The sequence below is a fragment of the Pipistrellus hanaki genome (genome assembly GCF_964339955.1).
Source record: "Pipistrellus hanaki genome assembly, chromosome: 21".
NCBI classification, from domain to species: Eukaryota; Metazoa; Chordata; class Mammalia; order Chiroptera; family Vespertilionidae; genus Pipistrellus; species Pipistrellus hanaki.
Genome location: NC_140523.1, coordinates 3,178,487 through 3,202,640, shown reverse-complemented (window position 1 = coordinate 3,202,640; position 24,154 = coordinate 3,178,487). Strand labels below are relative to the sequence as shown.

Here is a 24,154-nt window from a genome sequence, read left to right as displayed (position 1 = left end):
CTCAATGCTTACGTCTTTTTGGATTAAAAAGAGGCCACATGATAACTCCAGGAGGTCAGGGGAGGCCTGCATGATGGGCGGTCTTGCAAACTCAAAGACCAGAAGTCACCACAAAGGATGGGCCGGAATTAAATTGTAACTAAAAGCAGTGATGATGGGTAGTCACATCCTAGGCCGTTATCTTCCCGGACAAATGTCAACTTTTACCTTAAATGAGCCTACTGTCTTTTTTTAAAATATATATATATATTTTATTGATTTTTTACAGAGAGGAAGAGAGAGGGATAGAGAGTTAGAAACATCGATGAGAGAGAATCATCCATCAGCTGCCTCGTGCACACCCCCCACTGGGGATGAGCCCGCAACCAAGGTACATGCCCTTGACTAGAATCAAACCTTTCAGCCCGCAGGCCGACACTCTATCCACTGAGCCACACCGGTTTCGGCTTCAGTGGCATTTCTAGGATGATGCATACAGCTTCTAGCTTTATGGTTTCTAGTCCTGACTTGCTCCCCCACACACACACCCCCAAAATTAGAAGATAATACAACTTAATGGTTAAAATTGAAGTACACTTACTACAATGATCAGTGACTTCAGGCTCTGTCAGATCTCACCTGGTCAGGGCAGGTAACCCAGCCAGAGACGGAGGGGAAATTAGGGCCCTGTATAGGGAGCAGTTGGCCCAGAATGCTGAGGGGGGTGGGAGTGGGGAGGGAGAAGGGGTGAGGATCAAAAAAAAAAACCACGTTTTTTTAAATCATTGCAATCACAACAGCTTGAGACTGCCCTGACCAAAGTCTCCAGGCTAAAACTCCAGGAAAAAAATAATGTTACGGAAAAAAGGAAGAACAAAATGTCAACTAGATAAGCCAGTGGTCGGCAAACTGCGGCTCGCGAGCCACAGGGGGCTCCCTGGCCCCTTGAGTGTGGCTCTTCCACAACTCACCAAGGCCTGGGCGAGTCTATTTGGAAGAAGAGGCGTTAGGAGAAGTTTACGTTTAAAAAATGCGGCTCTCCAAAGACATGTCAATCATTGTCCTGTTGATATTTGGCTCTGTGGACAAAGGAGCTTGCTGACCACTGGGATAAGCCAATTCATACAGCACAGCAAACTGGGTCCTAGATTTTGATTTTGACTTACTTATTTTTTTAAAAAATATATTTTAGTGATTTTTTTACAGAGAGGAAGGGGGAGGGATAGAGAGTTAGAAACATCCATGAGGGAGAATCATCGATCAGCTGCCTCTTGCACACTTCCTACTGGGGATGTGCCCGCAACCAAGGTCCATGTCCTTGACCTGGAATCGAACCCGGGACCTTTCAGTCCGCAGGCCGACGCTCTATCCACTGAGCCACACCGGTTTTGGCCTGGGTCCTAGATTTTTAGACCCACATGTGAATTCAACACCACACCATGGTTTCCCCCCCACCTACCCTTATCCTTGGGGGACACATCCCTAGACAACCCCAGGCCATGCCTGAAACCACGGACGGACAGGACTGAGCCGGATATAGACTATTTTCATATACGTACATACCAGTGAGAAAGTGTATCAATTCAGCACAGGAAGAGACGAGCAACAACAACAACAACAACAATAATAATAATAATAAAAAAATAGAATTTGGGTTTGAGGGGCACCGATATGTACACATATTGTAATACCTTACCAGTACTAAAAAGTGAAAAATAAAAAAATAAAATAGAATGGTAATGCTATACTGCCACACAAGTTACGCGAATGTGCTATTATTTCACAGAATTTCTTCCTTTTCTGTACTCACCAAAGCCTCCAGAACGAGGAGAAATCAGGCGAAGGTCGCAGCGTTTGGCTACCGGACCTCCTGAGGGTGGTGGGCGCTGCGGGGCCTCTCGGGGCCTCGCCAAATTGCCAGCGTCACTGCCCTTGTGCCATTTTTAAGGCCGCTTTTAAGTAAAATAAAGGTCCCTCGGACACAAACACTGCCCTACGGGGCCAGTCCCCCCAATATCCGCCTGACGGCCCCTCAGGAAACAGCCTGAGGAGGCCGTCGCCATCTTTGCGAGTGGACAGCGCAGACGTGGAGGAGCCAGCCGACGCCGCCTCGGCACGTCTTCCCGCGAGATTTTCCCTCGTCACGCGAGATTCTGTCACGAGATCTCCGCGCGGGATTTCACCCCCGCTCCCTGGACGAGCGTGGCTGTTGATACCTGCGCCTTGTTTGTGGAATTGCTTTATTTCCGCAATTTTGTCCTCACCCGAGGATATTTTTCCATTGATTTTTAGCAAGAAAGAGGGAAAGGGCGGGGAGAAACATCGATCTGGGAGAGACCCATCGATGGGTTGCTTCCTGTAGGAGCCCCCACAGGGCCCAGGGTGGCAAGGAGCCTGCAACCGATGTACGTGCCCTTGCCCGGAATCGAACCCAGGATCCTCTGGTCCACAGGCTGATGCTCTATCCACTGAGCCACCCCGGCTGGGGCTATGTCTGCAACTTTCCATTTAATGTTTCTAAACCTCAGTGGATGGCGGGTAACGGAGATGGGAGAAAGCAAATGGCATCTGGGGGGGGGGGGGGGGGTGGACCACGGTCAAGCTTTGAGACGAAACACAGAGCATCTTCGTGACGTTAGACAAAAATGTCTTAAGCAAGGTACACCAAGTACATTCAATTGAAAACTTCGATAAAAGAAAGTGGGGAAAATGCAGATAGAGGATCAGGATAAGAGATGTTGGAAACGCCTAGGCCAGCGGCGGGCAAACGCATGAGTCCACAGAGCCAAACGTCAACAGCACAACGATTTGACATTTCTTTGGAGAGCCACGTTTTTTAAACGTAAACTTCTCCTAACGCCGCTTCTTCCAAATAGACCCGCCCAGGCCGTGGTATTTTGTGGAAGAGCCACACTCAAGGGGCCAAAGAGCCGCCTGTGGCTCCTGAGCCGCAGTTTGCCCACCACTGTCCTAGGTGTACAAGGTACTGGGAGGCATTAGGAGGGGCCAAGGGCGGTTGGTTGGCTGGCCGGCCCCGCCCCCTGGTCGAACTCCCGGTGGAGGGGACAATTTGCATAACAGCCTTTTATTATATAGGATTATATAGGCTATGCTACTACAAATGGAGTTTACACTTGAGAACAGTTGAGTGGAGGGCGGTATTCCTAGAAATAGCCATACGATCTGTTTGCCGTTTAAATAGAATTCGTAGAGCGAGATTCAGCGGGACCTCATAAAGCCCCAGTGTTAATTTTGCTGGAGGAAAACCAAACTGGTAGATGGCAAACCACTTCTATTTTTGAAGGTGGTGATAGGATAGCTAGCTACTACTAGGTCTAGCTCAAGGCAGGGGTCCGGTCAGTGGGTCGAAGGAATCAAGGTCCCGTGCTGTCCGGTTTCAGCATCTTTATTAATGATTTGGAAGAGAAGCTAACACTGCACAAATATTTCAGGTAATCCTAAATGAAATGACCTACCTATCTATGGCACAGAAAATATTATTCTAATATGATAAGGGGCTTTTTTTTTTTTTTTCCTAATCAGAGTCCTGTGCTAGGTAACACTTAAATCAACCTGCTATTAAGGAAATGTCAAGGAAAATTCTGCTTGTCCATTACCTTTTATTTATTTTTATTTTTTGGCTGGATTACTTCAGCTTATGCAGGCCTACTGGGAATAAAAATACCAAAATAAAAACAAACTCAAGCCGAAACCGGTTGGTTCAGTGGATAGAGCGTCGGTCTGTGGACTGAAAGGTCCCAGGTTCGATTCCGGTCAAGGGCATGTACCTTGGTTGTGGGCACATCCCCAGTAGGGGGTGTGCAAGAGGTAGCTGATCAATGATTCTCTCTCATTGATGTTTCTAACTCTCTATCCCTCTCTCTTCCTCTCTGTAAAAAAAATCAATAAAAATATATATAAAAAATTATTTTAAAAAAATCTTCACATTGCACTTACAACTCACATTCTGTTTGTTTGTTTTTGTGTGTGTGTGTGTGTCCATGTCTACTTAATCCGTTATCAACTGTTTTCCACAGGCAGTTGACTACGGGTTGATTCGGCCCAGTGTCCCAGGGGCCCATGGCGGCCTGAACTTGTCCCTGAGAACTTCCGCCTGGGGCTATGGAGGAAGTAGGTCTAAGCTGACGATGTCAGGCGGTGTTATTTCATTTTGAAATTCTATAGAAAGAGCACAATAAAGCATCGGTTCCGCATTTAAATAAATACGGGGCTGTTCTGCTGCCGTTTTCCCTTCCAATGACTGATCCGATCGCACACGTCTGTTTCAAAACGCCTGACGTGGGCCCTTACACAATGATAGACAGCCCATGGAAGAGATGATGATAGTCGGGAGCGAGACAATGAGGCATTGTTTACACAGAAGACGGAGACACTGGTTCCACAGAAGACGCTCCCGTCGGTAGCTATTGTGTGGACCACGGAGAGATGTGCTGGAGTTTTTATAATTTCTGCAGGACCCCTTAGCCAGCCAGCGTCCTTAACTGGAAGTAAATCCAATCGTGCAGGGATCTGGCTGGGCTGAAAGCAAACCCGGGGGAGATAGGAGACGAAGAGACACAGACACGGGGGAGGAGGAGATGATAAGGGTTAGAATCTTTGGTGTTTCATAAGCATTTTGTTGGAAGATTATTAAATGGCAGCCCAGAGAGGGAGGGGGGGGGGGAAAAAACAACACCATGGTCGAACTCGCTGTGAAATCAGATCTTCCCCCTCCCATTTCCTTTACAATATATATATTACATATACTTAGATAGAACAGCACAATACAAAGGAGGTGTCGACGAGATGCAGTCTTGAGACAACGGACATGTCACTTGAAAAGAAACTTTCCTGTTTCATATCATACATATGCACAACATTGGAATTGTGACGTGGGGGTGGGTTTCTGTGAAATGGCAGGGTCTGCAGGGATCGAAGGAAGGAAGTGGTATTTTTCTAGGGAAAGGGCTGAGAGATACATTTTTATGGCGGGCGGCTTATGGCACCCATAGGAGGGACAAAAGATCAGGTGGAGCTGCTAAAATACTTCCACTTTCTGCTCAAAAATCGTGGGCCAATGAGGCGATGGTGACCACCAGGAAAGCAGCCACATGTACTCATCCCTGGCTCCCCGGCTGGCCTTGACCTAAGTACTCTCAGAATTCATTCATTCACTCATTCACTCATTCATTCATTCATTCCCTCCCCCTTCCTGGCCATTTCTGTTTGGAAAGAAGCACAAAGCCCGACTGGAAGAGACGGTGCTTTAAGACACCCAGACACCCCCACGAACCCTTCGCTCTGGGGCGGTGTGTTCCCTCTGGACCCTCCCGGCACCCGTTGCCAGCAACGGGCCGTGACGCAGGAGGACGTGACCCGGATTCCACGTACAGATCTTCAGGAGTCACGGCTGAACGTTCCCCAATAACGACCGGGGCTAATCCTGGTCGTTATTGAAAAATCTGTTGATAAGATGCAATCCTTGGATGGATGATGTCTTATCCAAGACTTGTTAGCTCCGGGGAGGAGGGTGAGAAGAGAGAAAAACCACCACCAGGGACTCGCAGGAGCAGCCATCGGAAAGGAGCGTGGGGTGGATGAGGCCTGGAAACGAGAGGATCTTCAGGAGAACCGGCCGCTGGCGGTGTGGACACAAGTTCAAAGTCCCTGTCGCACCCACGCCAGGGGTCCCTGGCTGTTCTCTCCTCTCTGAGACCGGAGGTACGTCTTGTGGTCTCCAGACCGCCTCCTTCTGCTGGGCTGGCCCGCTAGGCCACCAGGCCGTCCGTGCATGTGTGTGTTCCCGTGTGCATGTTCCCATGTGCATGTGTGAGCTTGAAGAAGGAGGGGGAGGTGACAGACAGGGTGCCACACCACACACGTGTCCGGACCGCGGAGCCGCCGAGAGAGCCCTAAGGTGGGTCCGATGGCCCAAACCTGGACAGGGGGGACGCGGGGCCCCGGGTGGCGAGTGTCCGTCTGTCTGTCCTAGGGCACGCTGCGCTTCTTGCGAAGGGGGCTCTGGCCTCCGCCGCCGGGCCGCAGCTCCGCGAACTGCACCTGTGAAAACACACGGACGTGACGCGGGCGGCCCAGTAACCCTAGCCCGCCGCCCCGCGTGTTAATGGCTCCCCGGGGGGCGCCCCGAGGCAGAGGAAGGAAGGTTCAAAGGTAATGAATCATTTTCCAAACACAGGAACACGGGGGGATCCGTTACAGGAAGGATCGGGGGCGGCACATGCATCACTTGTGGAAACCAAAATATTAGAAGTAGTTTTTTTTTTCTTTCTTCCCCTTTTTCTTTCTAATGAGATGCGTGGGGGTTCCTCTACCTGCCCCGGGCGCTGCTGGGGGATTTGAGGTGTGTGTGTATGTGTGTGTGTGTGTGTGTGTGTGTGTGTGTGTGTGACCTTTATGGCGAGCTTCATCACAGCCCCTCATAGCCCCGTGGGAATGTCTACGGTAAGTATATGATACAGCAACTTACTAAGAGTTATTCATTTAAAAAAGTTCTAAAATCTTGGGATGGCGGGAGCGGGGAGAGAAATCTCTGCAAATGATACGCCGTTTGTTTTGCCAGAGAGGGAAATCATGTCGACATTGATCCTGGCCCCAGGCTTCTATAGATTCCTCTTAAGAATGAATCTCATTTCCAATGGGATGGCTAAAACATCTGTGATAACTAGGACCAGGGGGAGGGGGGGAAAGGGGTGGGCGTGGGGAGTCCCCGTGGCAAACTGTCTGTTGTGTTAGTAGAACGTGCTCTTGGCGATACCCCGAGGATCTCACTGGTGAACTCTATCTCCCGGGGAGGGTCTCTGGCTGTGTTCCCGTGTATTCCTGCCGACGCCAATTGGATTCGCGCTCTGAGGGGCCGCTGTGGGCACAGACATAACCCCTGGCCAGGCTCGAGGGCACCTGGCATTCTCCAAGGATGCGGGCAAGCCCTCCCACTGCCACTCCAGCGCCCAAACCCTCCCACTGCCACTCCAGGGCAACCCCATTGCTTTCGTGTGAGCCTGCCCAGGCTGACGGCGGAATGGCTTTATGTAAAGGCATGCATGGCAGACCACCTGTGCCCACCACTTGGCACATCTGTGCCAAACTCTCCAAGGGCATCAGGACCCTGAGCTGCAGTTGGCCAAGAGCAGATGCGTGAACTAAGAATAAAGCTCTACTTCCTCACAGGGAATGTGAGGTGCCTGGAGGACAGGGGGTGACATACCTGTGATCGTCAATGCAGACCAAGCAAGGGCCAGGTGACTATTTTTTTTTTCATTGATTTTTTTTACAGAGAGGAAGGGAGAGGGATAGAGAGGTAGAAACATCAGTGAGAGAGAAACATCGATCAGCCGCCTCCTGCACACTCCCTACTGGGGATGTGCCCGCAACCAAGGTACATGCCCTTGATCGGAATCGAACCCGGGACCCTTCAGTCCCGCAGGCCGACGCTCTATCCACTGAGCCAAACCGGTCAGGGCCCAGGTGATTATTTTATAATCGTGCAATGCAGATGTCAATGCGTTAAAATTCACATTTTGTGGAATACATTTTTTTAAATGTATTTTTGTTGATTGCAGAGAGCAAGAGAGAGAGAGGGAGAGAGAGATAGAAACATCAGTGATGAGAGAGAATCATTGACCAACTGCCTCCTGCGCACCCCGGACTGGGAATCGAACCCACCACACCTGGGCATGTATGTGCCCTTGGCTGGGAATCGAACCAGTGGACCTTTCATTCCCTGGGCTGATGCTCAAGGGCTGGGCCACACCAGGCCGGGCTGTCGAATACATTTGTTAACAGAGAACCGTGTCGACATGAACGCTGAAGGGACGGAACATCACGGGGTCTATTTTAATCTCCAGGATTTGGCGTGAAGGGGAGAGAAACCCTAGGGCTTTCCAGCCCTGCCATCCTGAGAGCCGCCCGGTGTTCCGAGCACCGTTATGGCACCGCGGCCCAAAGTGAAAATCGATGCCAGCTTTGGGATTCTCTCGGACGATAACGTACTGTGTCTTTTTGGTCACCGTGATGCCATTTCACGCCATGGCCTCTCACCTACCCATTCTATGATCCCTAATTCTCCGTTACAGAGGCTGCTGCCCGCCCCCCGGCCCCGGGCTGACATCAGCCTGATGGGTGGGGGCCCAGCTCGGGCCACAGGAGGGGACTCGCTCGTCTTGTCTCCTCGGCTGATCTCTCTGTCTCCACAGAAACCGGCCGCCGCCGGACTAAGTGACCATCCCCCGTGGGTAATACTTCTGATTGATCTCCGATCGCTTCCCGCCTCCTCTACGTGCACTGGAGGAAGTGGGGGCTCTGCCCTCGGCAGCCCTAAATCTTTAGAGGGGGCGAGATACCAGGAGATCATCAGAGCCAACAAGAATGAAGAGAATAGCCGAAGCCGGTGTGGCTCAGTGGATAGAGCGTCGGCCTGCGGACTGAAAGGTCCCGGGTTCGATTCCGGTCAGGGGCATGTAAGTTGGTTGCGGGCACATCCCCGGTAGGGGGTGTGCAAGAGGCAGCTGGTCGATGTTTCTCTCTCATTGACGTTTCTAGCTCTCTATCTCTCTCCCTTCCTCTCTGTAAGAAATCAATAAAATATATTAAAAAAAAAAAAAAAGAATGAAGAGAATAATCCTCCTATGCCCTACTTCCTAAGTCGCTCTTTTTCAGGATAATTTCCCCCAATTATCTCATGCTTTGGGGGACCAAGGTTTCCTGGCCTCCTCCCAGCAAGCCGGGCCTCGGGAAGGGTTTTTCTGATGTTATCTCTATTATTCACACACTGGCCCTGTAGGGGGGGGAGGGATCGAAGGAGTGGGGCGCCCCCCAGTGGTGGTGACCCGTTCCTGCATTGACGTACCTTCTGGACATCCGAAGGCACCCGGGAGAGGAAGTCCAGGAGCTCATTGTTGTCGATGGCATAGGGGTTTCGGAACTTCTTCGTGAATTTGTTGATGCCTGGAAAACAGAAGAAACACAGGGAAGATCTTGTAGTGTCTGTCTGTCTGTATTGGTTTTTTTTTTGTTTGTTTTGTTTTATTTTAAGAGAGAGGAAGAGAGACTTAGAAACATCAATGAGAGAAAACCATAGATCAGCTGCCTCTTGCACACCCCCTACTGGGGATGTGCCCGCAACCAAGGTCCATGCCCTTGACTGGAATGGAACCTGGGACCTTTCAGTCCGCAGGCCGACGCTCTAGCCACTGAGCCAAAACCGGTTTCGGCTGTCTGTCTGTCTGTCTGTCTGTCTTTACATCTCACCCGGCTGGGGGAGAAGGGGCGTTCACAAGTAAGAAATTAGTGCGAAAACCATCACTGCCCCCGACCCCCACCCACCCACCCAGCCATGCCCATGCGGCTGTCCTGGGGAATCATTCACAAATGCCTCTTCTGGCGGGAAGGAGGGAGGGGTGGCGGGAAGAAAGGAAGGAGGGGTGGCGGGGGAGGGTCCCTGCCTCCCTGGGCTGTGACAATCCCATTACAATCCCAGCAGCAGGGTGCCAGGGACACCAAGGAAAACCGGGGAGCGCACTGGCGTTTGGGGGTGCGACACTGATTCACAGCCTCCTGTGCCAGGCAAACACGTGGCCCGGGCGGGCACAGACCTTCATCAGCCCGAACAAGTCACAGCTTGGGGGCCGCAGAGCTGGGAAGGGCGGGCTGCTGGGCCTGGGTTGTGCTGTGTGTTTTTTGTGGAGTTTTTTTTTTTTTGGTGTTGTTAAAAAGAAGCTGCTGAAATCTACCCCCCGCCCCCTCCCTCCTCCTCCAGCTCATTTTCACAGGTTTCGCTTCTCTCCCTGCAGAACAAAACTCGACATGTTGACTGTACTTCGAGGCGGCGGGAAACTGTGAAAAGTTATTATTGGAAAATTATCTTCCTAGGGCTGGCTAACTTAATTTGCAGGAGGCAGTCCAGGGGGGAGGGGAGGGGGTGCGGGCCGGTCTAGGCAATGCAGTCCGAGCTCATTTCAGCCGGGGACCGTGATGACAGCCGAAACCGGTGTGGCTCAGTGGATAGAGCATCGGCCTTCAGACTGAAAGGTCCCTAACCCCTTTTGGTCTCCCACACTGCTCCTCGCCTGTACCCACGACTCAGGAGCTGTATTCTGTGCGGCAAATGCCAGCCCTTTTCTCACGATGAGTGTGAGAGGGTAGAACATGAAGATGGCCTGAAGTTTTGCCACGGAGAGCTGGGCAGCACGGGTCAGAGCGAGAGGCCTTGCTAATCTGAGGGATGCTGAATGGATTCTCACCCCTGAGGTGTCTACCTTGCCTGGCTCCTGTTCCCCAGCCCAGGCAACATTTCATTGTATTTTTTTGTTTGTTTTTTTACTTTTTATTGATTTCAGACAGAAAGGGAGAGGTAGAGAGAGAGAAAGATCCATGATAAGAGAGAATCACGGACTGGCTGCCTCCTGCACGCCCCCTACTGGGCATAGAGCCTGCAACCTGGGCGTGGGCCCTGGCAGGGAATCGAACTGTGCCCTCCTGGCGCTCACCACTGAGCAACACTGGCCGGGCACGTTTAACTGTTTAATGATCCCTAACACACATACACGGTTGGATGTCCCTCTAATTTCATTAGTGACCACGACTTGACTTTCATTTAAAGGGCGGGTCTTCCTGGATGGCCCTGTACCTGACAGAAAGCCCATGTCCAGGCCATTTCCTGGTGGAGGGTCAGGCGTACACCTGCTTTGCAAATGGCGGCCAGGGTGAATAGAAGTGGTTGCACATGATCCCTATTCTCCCAAGTCAGAGCTGCGCTTTCTCCCCTCTCTACCCCCACAGCCAGCTTTGTGTTTCTAGCTAAAACGCCCTGCCCTCCCCCCTTCCCCCCCTCCCCTCCCCGTGTTCCTTTAGAACTAAAATACTCTCGCTGTGTTCTAAAGGCGTTAATTTACAGCACGGGCTCTCCGGCAAAAGGAGACAGACAAGGCGAAGCTGCGCAGGCAGAGACGCACGGAGAAAGGATGTAGCGTCTATTGTTAATTATATAGAGAGTGCGCATCTGGAGTCTTCACAATGCGCAGCCGGGCAGGGATAATATCCGGGCCGATCAAAACACCGCATTCTTTAGTTACTGAGAAGATTATAAACCTGCACGGTCGCTCCAATGCGCCAGAGAGTGCAGGCCTCGTCCACAGTGCACTGAGTCTGGGTGAAAAACTTAGACTAAAGAGTCATAAGGCACTCAGATTGCAAGCTTCAAAAGCACGCCTTTTAAAAAGCATATACATATATATATTGGTTTCAGAGAGGAAGGGAGAGGGAGGGAGAGAGAGAAACATCAGTGATGCCGGGACCGGTGTGGCTCAGTGGATAGAGCGTCGGCCTGGGGACTGAAAGGTCCCGGGTTCGATTCCGGTCAAGGGCATGTACCTTGGTTGCGGGCGCATCCCCAGTAGGGGGTGTGCAAGAGGCAGCTGATCGATGATTCTCTTTTCTCATCGATGTTTCTAACTCTCTATCCCTCTCTCTTCCTCTCTGTGAAAAATCAATAAAATATATTTTAAAAAAAAAAAGAAAAAAAAAGAAACATCAGTGATGATGAGAGAGAATCATGGATCGGCTGCCTCCTGCACACCCCACACTGGGAATCGAGCCTGCAACCGGGCATGTGCCCTGACTGGGAATCGAACCGTGACCTCCTGGTTCATAAGTCAATGCTCAACCCCTGAGCCACGCCAGCAGAGCCTGTACGAGCCTCTTAATATCTGAAGATCCCAATAGTGATGACGGTGGAAAACACCACAGCAATCATAGGTGTCAAGTAAAGGAAAACCAGCCCTGACACGGACTCCTGTGGGGAAAGCCGAGTGGCTTCTCATACTTAATTTCCTGCAACACACCCTCCGGTGTCAACCCACAGCCCACCGTCGCCCACTATTCACCGCGCGCCTCCTATTTTATCCGACCGCTGGCGGGGGTGGTAAATGAAGTCATGCCGTCCACTTCCGGTTGGCCATTTCGGTCTCTGCTTTTTGAAAACCCGCTAACCTGCTGAAATCGGTTTGGTTCAGTGGTAGAGTGTTGGTCTGCGGATTGAAAGGTGCCGGGTTCGATTCCGGTCAAGGGCATGTGCCTTGGTTGCGGGCACATCCCTGGTAGGGGGTGTGCAGGAGGCAGCTGATGGATGTTTCTCTCTCATCGACGTTTCTATATCTCTATCCCTCTCCCTTCCTCTCTGTAAAAACTCAATAAAATATATTTTTAAAAAAAAAAGAAAAGAAAACCCTCTAACCTGTATATGGGTGCACCGTTTCCCCTGGTACATTATAGCTTCCTCTCCTTTCTGGTGCTGGTTAGGTCATCACCAAGGGCCCCCCATTCCCCCTCTCCCCCTCTGCTTCTGGGTTGAAGTACTGGATTGGGTTGGGCTAGGTTTTCCTGAAGGAGGGGACGGAGTGTCAGGAGCAACCTGGCTGCTCTCACATATTGCGAAGGGCACGGTGCAGGTGTGCGCTCTCTGCTCGAATAACGGTGCAGACGGAAGGCCGCCGGACCGCAGCCGTATATTATTCCAGGGGATTTATGGCTGCGAAGGCCGAAGGGAAATCACACCCACGATCCCATTTTTTTAATCGGTCACACGCCTTCAAGGAGCGACGCTGACTGTGCACGCCATCGGGCCTTTGCAGGGAGGTCCTGCATTCCTGGCTGCCCAGGTGTTTTCTTCAAGCTCGTGTTTCACTGCCTGCCGGCAGGAGCACACTGAAAGTTCACAGTCACACTTTAAGAGTGAAGACTTGGCCCTGGCCGGTGTGGCTCAGTGGATAGAGCGTCGGCCTGTGGACTGAAGGGCCCCGGGTTCGATTCCGGTCAAGGGCATGTGCCTGGGTTGCAGACTTGGTCTCCGGCAGGGGGCATGCAAGAGGCAGCCGATTAACGATTCACTCCCATCATTGATCTTTCTCTTTCTCTCTCCCTCTCCCTTCCTCTATGAAATATATATATATATATATATATATATATATATATATATATATATATATATATATGTTTTAAATAAAGAGTCGTTGGTTCTTACCTGGAATGGACTGCCAGCAAAAGGACCATGCCAAACTTACCCCAGATTAAAACGATGTAGCGGAACGGGACGAAGTACAGCGTGACGGTGGCGGCAGCCAGGATCAGACAGGCCAGGACGGAGAGGAACGGGACCGTCCAGTTAAACGTGCTGCAGGCAAACCACAGAAACGTCACTTTCTCCGGGGCCCGACCGGTCCATGCATCCATTTGCTCAGGTTTGCGTCTTAGCGATACAAGCGGAAACGGCCTACTGGGAAAGGGTCTTTGAAAACCTGGAGATGGACGTCTGCGGAACGGCTGGGCACCAGAAAAACCTTCTTCAGGAGGTCAGCAGGGTAATGGCCACTGGGCTTCCCGGACCCAATAGTTCCAAAGAGGAGGGTTGGCTCTCAGTACTGTCTGGCCGGCATGACTCAGTGGATGAACACTGATCTAAGAACCAGGAGGTCACGGTTCGATTCCTGGTCTGGGCACATGCCCAAGTTGTGGGCTCCATCCCCAGTGTGGGGCGTGCAGGAGGCAGCCGATCCATGACTCTCTCTCATCATGGATGGTTCTCTTTTTCTCTCTCTCTCTCCTTTTCCCTTCTTCTCTGAAATCAATCCTATATAATAAAAGCCCAATATGCAAATTGACCGAACGGCAGAATGGCCAGTTGCTATGATGCACACTGACCACAGGGGGCAGGTGTTCAATGCAGGAGCTTTCCCAAGCCCTCAGGCCCCAGGCCAGCCAAGGTGGGTGCCAGCAGGGGGTGGTCCTCCCCTCCATCACCCCACTGGTGCCCAAATGATCAGCCCTGATCACCGGCCAGGCCTCGGGACCCTACCCATGCACAAATTTCATGCATCCGGCCTCTAATAAAAATATATTTAAAAAAGAAAATACAGACCATTTCAAGTACAGTAAATGCAACCCTACCGGGGGAGCCTCACTCTTGGGGATTTATGTAAGTCTTTTATTTTCTGGTTGCCAATAGTTGGGTGGAAGTTTTCCATGGTCCTTAAGCACCGAATTACAACGGCATTTCAGCAGAGTTACACGGGACAGCCCCCTGGCTTGCCGAGCAGGGACATGAAGGTCACTGAGCTCATGAATGGCCAAAGGAATGAATTGGGGGCCGAGCCTTCCTGTGTGGCAGCTGGGCGAAAACAGTGCCCTGTTCATGGCTGAAAATATGTCCCACACGTGGCCACCACAGCTGTGCTGGGGCAGCCAGCCCTCGGAAGCACTGGGGAGAGTGGGGGGGCCTGTTTCAACCGCTCTGCCCTCTCCTCCCGTCAGACACATTTCCGTGGTCATTATCTGCCACACAACAGCCACGTTTGTCTGTGAGGGACGTCCGGGCAGGGAGACGCTGTCACCCAAGTCATCGCCTTCCTTCCTCGGGTGGGCCCCACTCCACAGCCTCTCGTCCTCACTCATTTTCTTTTTAAAATACGTTTTGATTGATTTCCGAGAGGAAGGGAGAGGGAGGAAGAGACAGAAACGTCAATCATGAGAGAGAATCATGGACCGGCTGCCTCCTGCATGCCCCTTAACTGGGGTGGAGACCACAACCCGAGCATGTGTCCTTGACTGCAATAGAACCTGGGACCCTTCAGTCTGTAGGCTGACGCTCTATCCACTGAACCACACCAGCCAGGGCTCAATTTCCCCCCCCCCCCCCACATCATTGACTTTTGCAAGCCACTCAAGTCCCGGAATGATCTGCCTCACCTCCAGGCATGCCAGGACCATGGCCTATGGCACAGCCATGCTGACTCACCTACACGTCCCTGTACCTAGCACAGACTTGGGCTCTGAGCATTGGCGCAATGGTTTGTACCTACTGAAGCCCCCAATCAAGGGTTCTATGCCCACCTGCCTGTCTCTTCCCATTCTCAGAGAAGCTGACAATTTGCGGCAGTGGCAGAATTTCCCTCTGTCTGTTTCTCTCGTACATCTCTTTCTGGGCTGGTCCAATCTCTCCCCTAACATCATGTGGTTCAGACAAAAAAAAAAAAAAACTCCTTTAAAACCTATCTGGGTCCCTTTTTATTTGTGAACTAGAGGCCCGATGCATGGAGATTCATGCAAGAATGGGCCTTTCTTCCCCTGGCTGCTGGCACTGGTTTTCCTCCGGCACCCAGGCCTTTGCTCCAGCCACGGCGGAGAAGCCAAGCCTCTTTAGTCTTCGCTCCATGCCTGCCTATACAAATTAACCCACCATCTTTGTTGGGTTAATTAGCATACTCACTCCTGATTGGTTGGTGGGCGTTATGAAGGTATGGTCAATTTGCATCTTACTTTTATTAGTGTAGATATGATATCTTTTTTTTTTTTTTAATGCAGTTTATCACCCAATCTAGAGTCTTTTTTGAGAGTGAGCGAGACACTATTGGTAGTTAGGCTGGGCCATCTGGTCACCCCAGTTCTGAGGCATTGCCCAACTGTGAGACTGACAAGGCCAAAGAGCAAACCAGCCAGAGTTCACAGGGCTTGCCTGACACCATGGCTTCCGTTTTGGGGATCTGCATTTTCTGACTTCACACTCCCCGCCCGCACTCGCCCTTGTGGATGGCAGCTCTCATTCAAACGTCCTGATACAGAGGTAGGACTCACTTTTTAATTCTTTCTCCAAAGGAAGCTACCTCCTCCAAGATGTTCTGAACCGTGGAAACGATATCCTGAACCATGTAGATCCTCTGGATGATGCCCTTCTTCTCAGATTCCTAAGAAACACAGAAACAAGACGGGGCTCAGCTATGCTCTTGTTACTGTTCCAGTCTAGAAAGGAGTGTACTGTGTATATAACAGCATGGTTATCATCCACAGAGAACCTCTAAGACATGCCACATTTCTCGCAACATACACCGAGAGTGGCCAGATTACGATGATCTCTGAACGCACAATGATCTGGCCCCTCCGTGTATCTGTATCTCCAATGGGTACCAACAGTATTCCAGTCTTTTGCTGGATATCAACAGCCTATTTGCCCTGAGCTTTCTATCAGCCAGTGCAAGGGGGAAAACGGAGCAGGTGCGCGATTTATATAGTATCTTTGACATCAAATAAATGAGGTGCTCATGAGAAGTACACGGAGTGGCCAGATTATGATGCATTCAGGGATCATCATAATCTGGCCACTCAGTGTATATTGTTATCGATTAACGCTGGTCTTGTGGTCCCCTCGCTCTGTGATCCAGGCAAGTACCCTGACCCCTTTCGGAGTTGCAAATTCGTTATGGAGAAAAGGGAGGTCATAAAGAGTCTTTGGAGAAGTAAACATCACATGGGCACTCGGTACACCCTAGGCACTTCACACACCTAAGCCCATCCCCTTCAAGAATTCAAAGAGCCGGGCCGGCGTGGCTCAGTGGTTGAGCCTCGACCTATGAGCCAGGAGGTCCAGGTTTGATTCCCGGTCAAGGCACATGCCTGGGGTCGTGTGCTCCATCCATCCCCAGTAGGGGGGCGTGCAGGAGGCAGCCGATCCGTGATTCTCTCTCATCATGGATGTTTCTCTCTCCCCGCTTCCCTGAAATCAACAAAATAGATTTAAAAAAAAAACATTAAAAAAGGATGCAAAGGAACAGAAGGCCGCATAAGCAACTTCTGGTCTAGTCAACACAGTCCGGGGGTGGATTCAAGTTTCAAGAGCCACGAGCTTGTGGGACAAGTCTACTCATGTTGCCCAGCGCTGCATGAGCTTATCTACCAGCGCTATCTGCTCCACGCTGGCTTTATTTACACGTTTCCGATGGATCCGGGGAATGTGGCGGTAACACCGTTTAGCAGACACAACGTTCCACCGGCGGCTGCTCCCCGGTTCCCCGGGAGGCGTCACCGCGATTCATTCAGAGGGACAGGCCCGCTGCCTCCCGCGCTGACGTTCTCCCGAACACGAGCGGCTTCCAATTATTCGGGGGAAATGAGGAATAGAAACGGTGATCGCCGCTGGTGCCACTCAACAAGCAAGCCAGGTCACAGCAGCGGACAATGTATTTTTTAATAGATTTTGAGGACGAGTGGATTTTTTAAAAAAATATATATATTTTATTGATTTTTTTACAGAGAGGAAAGGAGAGGGACAGAAAGCCAGAAACATCGATGAGAGAGAAACATTGACAGCTGCCTCCTGCACACCCCCTACTGGGGATCGAACCCACAACCTGGGCATGTGCCCTGATGGGGAATGGAACTGTGACCTCCTGGTTCACGGTTGACGTTCAACCACTGAGCCACACCGGCTGGCTCACCTTTCTCTTCAATTACCTAAGCGAAACCAGAGGCACAGTCCTGCGAGGTGACCGCAGCGGGACAAAGCTTTGTGACATGCTGAGACCCTGAGCGGAATTTGTCCCAAAGCCATCCAGGCCACATTTCAGCCTCATGTCCTTCCCAGCGGTTTCAGCCATCCAGAGCAAAGAGAGGCTGCAAAAGGGAATATGTGTGGTCTGATTCCTCCCACTGACGAGGAAAAGCCTGCTGTTTGAAGGCGTGCAAACACCATCAACATCAGAAATAGAGTGAGTGGCATCCAGCATGAACACACACACACACACACACACACACGAAAAAACAAACAAACAAAAAACAACCTCTCTCAACATCTGTCATAACAAGGAACAAGAAGCAGTATTTCTGATGCACAAGATTACAAACGGGCCTGCGGGAAGCCTGGCTTATCGCACTGGGAACTGCCTTCAGGGCTTCTGCCCACGAGATGTGTTGTGTGTGCATGGACACACACAGACACACAGACACACACACACACACACACACACACACACGCACACACAGAGAGACGCACACAGACACACACAAACATACACACACAGAGAGATGCACACACACCCACAGACACACACACACAGACACATACACACACAGACACACAGAGAGATGCACACACACACAGACACACACACAGACAGACACATACACACACAGACACACACACACTGACATACACAGAGACACAGGCACACACAGAAACGCACACAGACATACACACACTGACACACACAGACACACACAAACATACACACACAGAGAGATGCACACACACAGACACACTCACACACAGACACATACACACACAAACAGACACACAGACGCACACAGACACACACACACTGACACACACAGAGACACAGGCACACACAGAGATGCACACAGACATAGACACACTCACACACACACACACACACACACACACACTAGAGTGCACGAATTTTGTGCACCGGACCTCTAGCATTCTATAAAATCAGAGCCTCTGCCCGTATTCTTATAGACAGTGCACATTAGCTCACAGAAGGATAGATATTCCATCTAATTTATAGTCTGGTATATCATAGTTCACAATCTTTGGGAGTGACATACAAGTATAATCCTTAGAGAAGAAATTTCTAAGCAAACCCACAAGCACTAGGGTTATTGAGCCTGGTAGTTAACTAGGATGAATGCTGCCTCGAAAGGTCAGATTATTAGCATTCCTGGATTCCTTCTCAAGGCAATGAGGCCAAACGCTCTTAAGGACGGAAAGTGTGAGCTAGTTGGCGTGTCGGGGGGGAAAAGGCGGCAGGAAGTAAGGAAGCCAATCCCTTCTCATCGGAACATGCATAAACCGATCATTAAGATTTGGCTGGGATCCATTTTAATATTAAAGTCCCAGAGCTGAGATGTTACGGTGGAGACGCGAGCAATTAAATGACTTCATCACTAAAATTCATATTAAATCAAATTAAAAGCAGTCACATCACAATGGCCACTTATTTTATTCCCTGGAAGTTATCCCTGAGCAGGTCCTCTATAACACTGCCCTGTATATCGCTCCCATCGGCTCTGAAATGTGCGGGAAGATGTTCAACGATTGTTCATCGTTCCAAGATATTATTTGACTTTTTTATTTTCTTTTTTTTTATAAATATATTTTTATTGAGTTCAGAGAGGAAAGGAGAGGGAGAGAGAGAGAGATAGAAACATCCATGATGAGAGAGAATCATGGATCGGTTGCCTCCTGCACGCCCCCTACTGGGGATCGAGCCCACAACACAGGCATGTGCCCTTGACCGGTGTTGCTCAGTGGATAGAGCATCGGGGCCTGCAGACCAAGGGTCCCAGGTTCGTTTCTGATCAAGGGTGGCTATCTCGGTGGCAGGCTCCTCCCTGGCCCGGGCCCTGGTCTGGGCTCATGCAGGAGGCAACCCATGGATGTGATTCTCTCAATCCATGTTTCTCTCTGTCTTTCCCTACCTCTTCTGCTCTCCCTAAAAATCAATGGAAAAAAATATCCTCCGGCCGAAACCAGTTTGGCTCAGTGGATAGAGCATCGGCCTGTAGACCAAAGGGTCCCAGGTTCGATTCCGGTCAAGGGCATGTACCTTGGTTGAGGGGCACATCCCCATTAGAGGATATACAGGAGGCAGCTGATCGATGTTTCTCTCTCATCGGTGTTTTTAGCTCTCTATCTCTCTCTCTTCTCCTCTATAGAAAATCAATAAAATATATATATATATATTTTTAAATATCCTCGGGTGAGGATTAACAAAGAAAAGAAACGAAAGCAAAACTGTGGAGTCTAATTGGGAGTGTAAGGCACCCCCCTGGCCTTCTGACAGTGACGAGGGAGCAGGAGGCTACACGGTGATGTCATGTGACAACAATCCCTGAGGCAGACAAAGGCTGACAGAGCCCAGGCCGCGGCCTGGTCTGTGCAGGGGAGACAGGCGGGCCCTGGGGAAGCATCCGTCTCCCCAGAGAGCCGCACCCCGGGGGCCGGCGGGCTTTCATCTCCCCCGTTGTCCGCCGTGGTATGTGGTGGGAAGGGGTGCTGGCAATTAGGGGGTGTCACCTCCAAGACGGATCGCCTGGAGAGAAAGGAATTCCCTTTCTTCTTCTGATCCGGGAGGAAACGACCGAGTGTTTACAATCTGTAAACGGTTCCTGTCTCGCTGGGCGTGTTACACTTCCCAGAAGTGGGGTCTGTCATGTGTGACACGCAACAGGAGCCGGGAGGGCCGCGTGAACGAGCCCTGGGATGCGGCCTGTGTGTGCGGCTCCGTGAGCACATGTCTGTCATACATGGAGAAGAGATAATCTATTGCAGTATGGGTGCGAATGGTGTGAGCTCTGGAGGTCTTCATGTTAAAATCCCCCTAGTTACAAATCTCTTAAAGAAGCAAGAGAGAGAGAGAGAGAGCTCCGCCAGTGCGGCTCAGTGGTTGAGTGTCGACCTATGAACCAAGAGGTCACGGTTTGATTTCCGCTCAAGGGTACATGCCCAGGATCCCCAGTAGGGGGCGTGCAGGAGGGAGCCGACCCATGATTCTCTCTCATCATGGATGTTTCTATCTCTCTATCCTTCTCCCATATTCTCTCTCCAAAAATCAATAAAAACATGTTAATAAAAAAAATTAAAATAAAAGACTTGTTTCATTTGGTGAGCTTTCCCAGCATGCACTTCGGCCTGGCTATCCCTACTTCTCAAGTTCAAGAAGCGATGTACCCCGGAAGCCACACAACATCAATCCATCAAGGAGAAAGTTGCATCTGTGTGACCTTTTTATTCTGAAAAAAAATGGCAATCTACTTTAAAAAAATATTTTACTACTTGATTTCATTATCTTTGCTATGAATGATCATTTTCACCCCACCAATAAGGGTGACCCTGGAATCCCTTTAACTCGCTACAAATGGGCAAAGCCACCTGCCTCTCTTGATTCATTTTAAGGCCCTTTGTGCATGGAGCCGGTTTTTTTAAACCCATTTCTAGCTGAGACCATTGTGGCTCAGTGGATAGAGCGTCGGCCTGTGGACTGAAGGGTCCCAGGTTCAATTCCAGTCAAGGGCATGTACCTTGGTTGTGGGCCCATCCCCGGTGGGGGGTGTGCAAGAGGCAGCTGATCGATGTTTCTCTCTCATTGATGTTTCTAACTCTACTCCTCTCTGTTCCTCTCTGTAAAAAATCAATAAAATATATTATAAAAAAAAAAAATTATTCCCTGGGCGTTTTATATGGGATCCTAACTGTAAAGACTTCCCCCACCCCCTCTCCTTCCCCCTCCAGCATCCTAAAGGCTATGCCAGGCGTACCCCCATACCCACAGGTTCTGGGGACTGGCAGTCCATTAAGCTAGCAGCCTCGAATTTGGCATTTCGCTTTTTCTTTTTTTTTCCTTCTTTCTTCATTCTATTCCAGAAGGTTTGTCTGAAAGCGTAATGACAACAGAAGCGGCGGCTCTGAGAAGCTCTCCCAGGAGAAGGGAGAGGACAGATGTAGGCAGACGGAGAGCCGAGCTCACTGCCAGCAGCAGCTGGGGAAGTGACAGGCTCTGACGAGGGTGGCCGCCCCGCGGTGACTGCAGGAGGAGCAATGTCATTCTGTTTGGGGGTGACTTCCCGGGCCACCCTCCCTCCGCCCACCTCCCAGGCGCCACGGAGAAGCGCACCTTCGCCTGCAGCCAAGGACAGCCCGCCTACCGTTACGCTATTTTATTTATTCTTAATATGTTTTTATTGATTTCAAAGAGGAAGAGAGAGAGAGAGAGAGACGGAAACATCCATGAGGAGAGAGAAGCATGGATCGGCGGTCTCCTGCACGCCCCCTACTGGGGATGGAGCCCGCAACCCGGGCGTGTGCCCTGACGGGAATCAAACAGCGACCTCCTGGTTCCTAGGTCGGTGCTCCACCACTGAACCACGCTGGCTGGCTGAGAGAATCATGGATCGGCTCCCTCCTGCACACCCCTACAGCAAGGCTTTTTGTTCTATTTCAATTATTTCTTACATTTTGCCCCTTCCCATCCCCATTTTTTACAAATAGATGAAAAGAAACAAGTAAATAGATATGTCTTAGAAAGGAATATCCTTTGTAAATAGTAAGAATATTAGTATGATGGCTACTCTATAGTATAAAAAAAAATAAAAGCATTTGACACAACCTGGAAAGAAGCTGTCTGCTGAGAACATAAAAGTCCTGCCCTGGCCAGTGTGGCCCAGTAGATAAGAGTGTCGGCCCTTGGACTGAAGGGTCCCAGGTTTGATTCCGGTCAAGGGCATGTAACCTCGGTTACAGGTTCTCTGGCCCGGGTCCGGGTGCGTGCAGGAAGGAGGCAACCAATCGCTGGGTCCCTCTCACATCGATGTTTCTCTCTGTCTCTCCCCCTCCCTTCCACTCTCCCTAAAAATCAATGGGAAAATATCCTCGGATAAGGATGAACAAAAAAACAAACCAAACAAAGGAATGCCCCCTCCCTTGTCTACTCACCTTGTCATCTTCGTCCTCCTCCTCATCGACTTCCGTGCTCTCCTGAAAGGAAGCCCAACAATATGTTAATAAAATATCAGCGGAAATGACCAAAGGCAAACTAAACTCATTCACAGGAAAGAAAAAAAAAATGTCTACAGCCTGAGCCGGTGTGGCTCAGTGGATAGAGCATCGGCCTGCGGACTGAAAGGTCCCAGGTTCGATTCCAGTTAGGGCACATGCCCGAGTTGCGGGCTCCATCCCCAATAAGGGGGGGTGCAGGAAGTAGCTGATCCATGATTCTCTCATCATTGATGTTTCTCTCCCTCTCTCCCTCTCCCTTCCTCTCTGAAATCAATCAAAAAAAAAAAAGAAGAAGAAAAATGTCTACAGTCCTAGCCAGTGTGGCTCAGTGGATAGAGCACCAGCCTGCAGACCAAAGGGTCCCGGGTTCGATTCCGGTCAAGGGCATACACCTCGGTTGCTGGCTCCTCCCCGGCCAGGGACCCTGGTCAGGGCGGGTGTGCAAGAGGCAACCCATCTATGTGTGTCTTTCACATCGACATTTCCCTCTGTCTCTCCCTTTCTCTTCATGGATGCTTCTATCTCTCTTTCCCTCTCCCTTCCTCTTGGAAATCAATAAAAAAAAAAAAATATATATATATATATATATATATATATATATATATATATATATTAAAAAAAGATCTCGATAAAACCGGTTTGGCTCAGTGGATAGAGCATCAACCTGTGGACTGAAAGGCCCCAGGTTCGATTCCAGTCAAGGGCATGCACCTTGGTTGCGGGCACATCCCCAGTGGGGGGTGTGCAGGAGGCAGCTGATTGATGTTTCTCTCTCGTCAATGTTTCTAACTCTCTATCCCTCTCTCTTCCTCTCTGTAAAAAAAAAAATCAATAAAATATATATATATATATATATATATATATATATATATATATATATTTATTTTTTTTTTTAAAAAAAGATCTCTATTAGAACATGGACATATGCACAAGGTGGATCCTTCAGGACCAAACTAAATGGACCTGGGCCATGCTTCCGCGGTGCCCCGGGCTTCTCCTGTCCACACCTTAGGACCAGGGGTCCTCAAACTTTTTAAAGTGGGGGCCAGATCACGGTCCCTCAGAGAGCTGGAGGGCCGGACTATATGAACTACTAATTCCTACTGTAACACCTCGGCTGCGCTCACTGCCCAAAAAACCTGGCGGGCCGGATCAGACTCCTCTGCGGGCCGCATGTGGCCCGCGGGCCGTAGTTTGAAGACCCCTGCTAGGAGGTGTGCAGGAGGCAATTGATTGATGTTCCAGGGCAGCGTTCTGGGGCCCTGGCTCACCTGGCAGTCCTGGGCGCCGCTCCCCTTTCCTTTCACGGGTTCGAGGAAGTTGTAGGCGAAGAGCAGCAGCAGCGCCAGGGGGACCATGTACAGCTCGAAGTTCCACACGGCGACCACGAACACCTGGGTGAAGGCAAGACCAGGTCACGGCCCGAGAACACGGATCGGGGACGATCCCCAGTGCCCGCTCCGTGGCCTCAGAAATGAAATCCAGGCTCTCACTGCAGCAGCTTTTTATTGATAGAAACAGTTACAAACAGCCGAAACCGGTGCGGCTCAGTGGATAGAGCGCCGGCCTGCGGGCTGAAGGGTCCCGGGTTCAATTCCGGTCAAGGGCATGGACCTTGGTTGCAGGCTCGATCCCTGGTCCTGGTTGGGGCAGGTGCGGAAGGCAACCAATTTGTATGTCTCTCTCACATTGATGTTTCTCTCTCTTTCCTCCTCCTCCTCCTCCTCCTCCTCCTCCTCCTCCTCCTCCCTTCTACTCTCTAAAAATCAATGGAAAAATATATTTTAGTGAAGATTAACAAATATACATTTGTTAATATAT

General features: G+C 50.4%; 1 protein-coding gene across 2 annotated transcripts in view; it reads right to left on the bottom strand.

Moving 5' to 3' along the window:
* Window positions 1–2,972: 2,972 nt before the first annotated feature.
* The window catches only part of MCTP2 (multiple C2 and transmembrane domain containing 2), a 108,425-nt gene continuing 87,243 nt past the window's right edge, over window positions 2,973–24,154 (bottom strand). For both annotated transcript variants that reach the window (XM_084869096.1, XM_084869097.1), the window contains 6 exons: window positions 23,605–23,727; window positions 22,271–22,312; window positions 15,622–15,731; window positions 13,056–13,165; window positions 8,846–8,943; window positions 2,973–6,039 (listed from right to left, as the gene is read on the bottom strand). In XM_084869096.1, coding sequence (XP_084725222.1) covers window positions 5,968–6,039; window positions 8,846–8,943; window positions 13,056–13,165; window positions 15,622–15,731; window positions 22,271–22,312; window positions 23,605–23,727 — 555 coding nt within the window. In that variant the 3' untranslated portion in view covers window positions 2,973–5,967. The remainder of the gene's footprint in view (window positions 6,040–8,845; window positions 8,944–13,055; window positions 13,166–15,621; window positions 15,732–22,270; window positions 22,313–23,604; window positions 23,728–24,154) is intronic.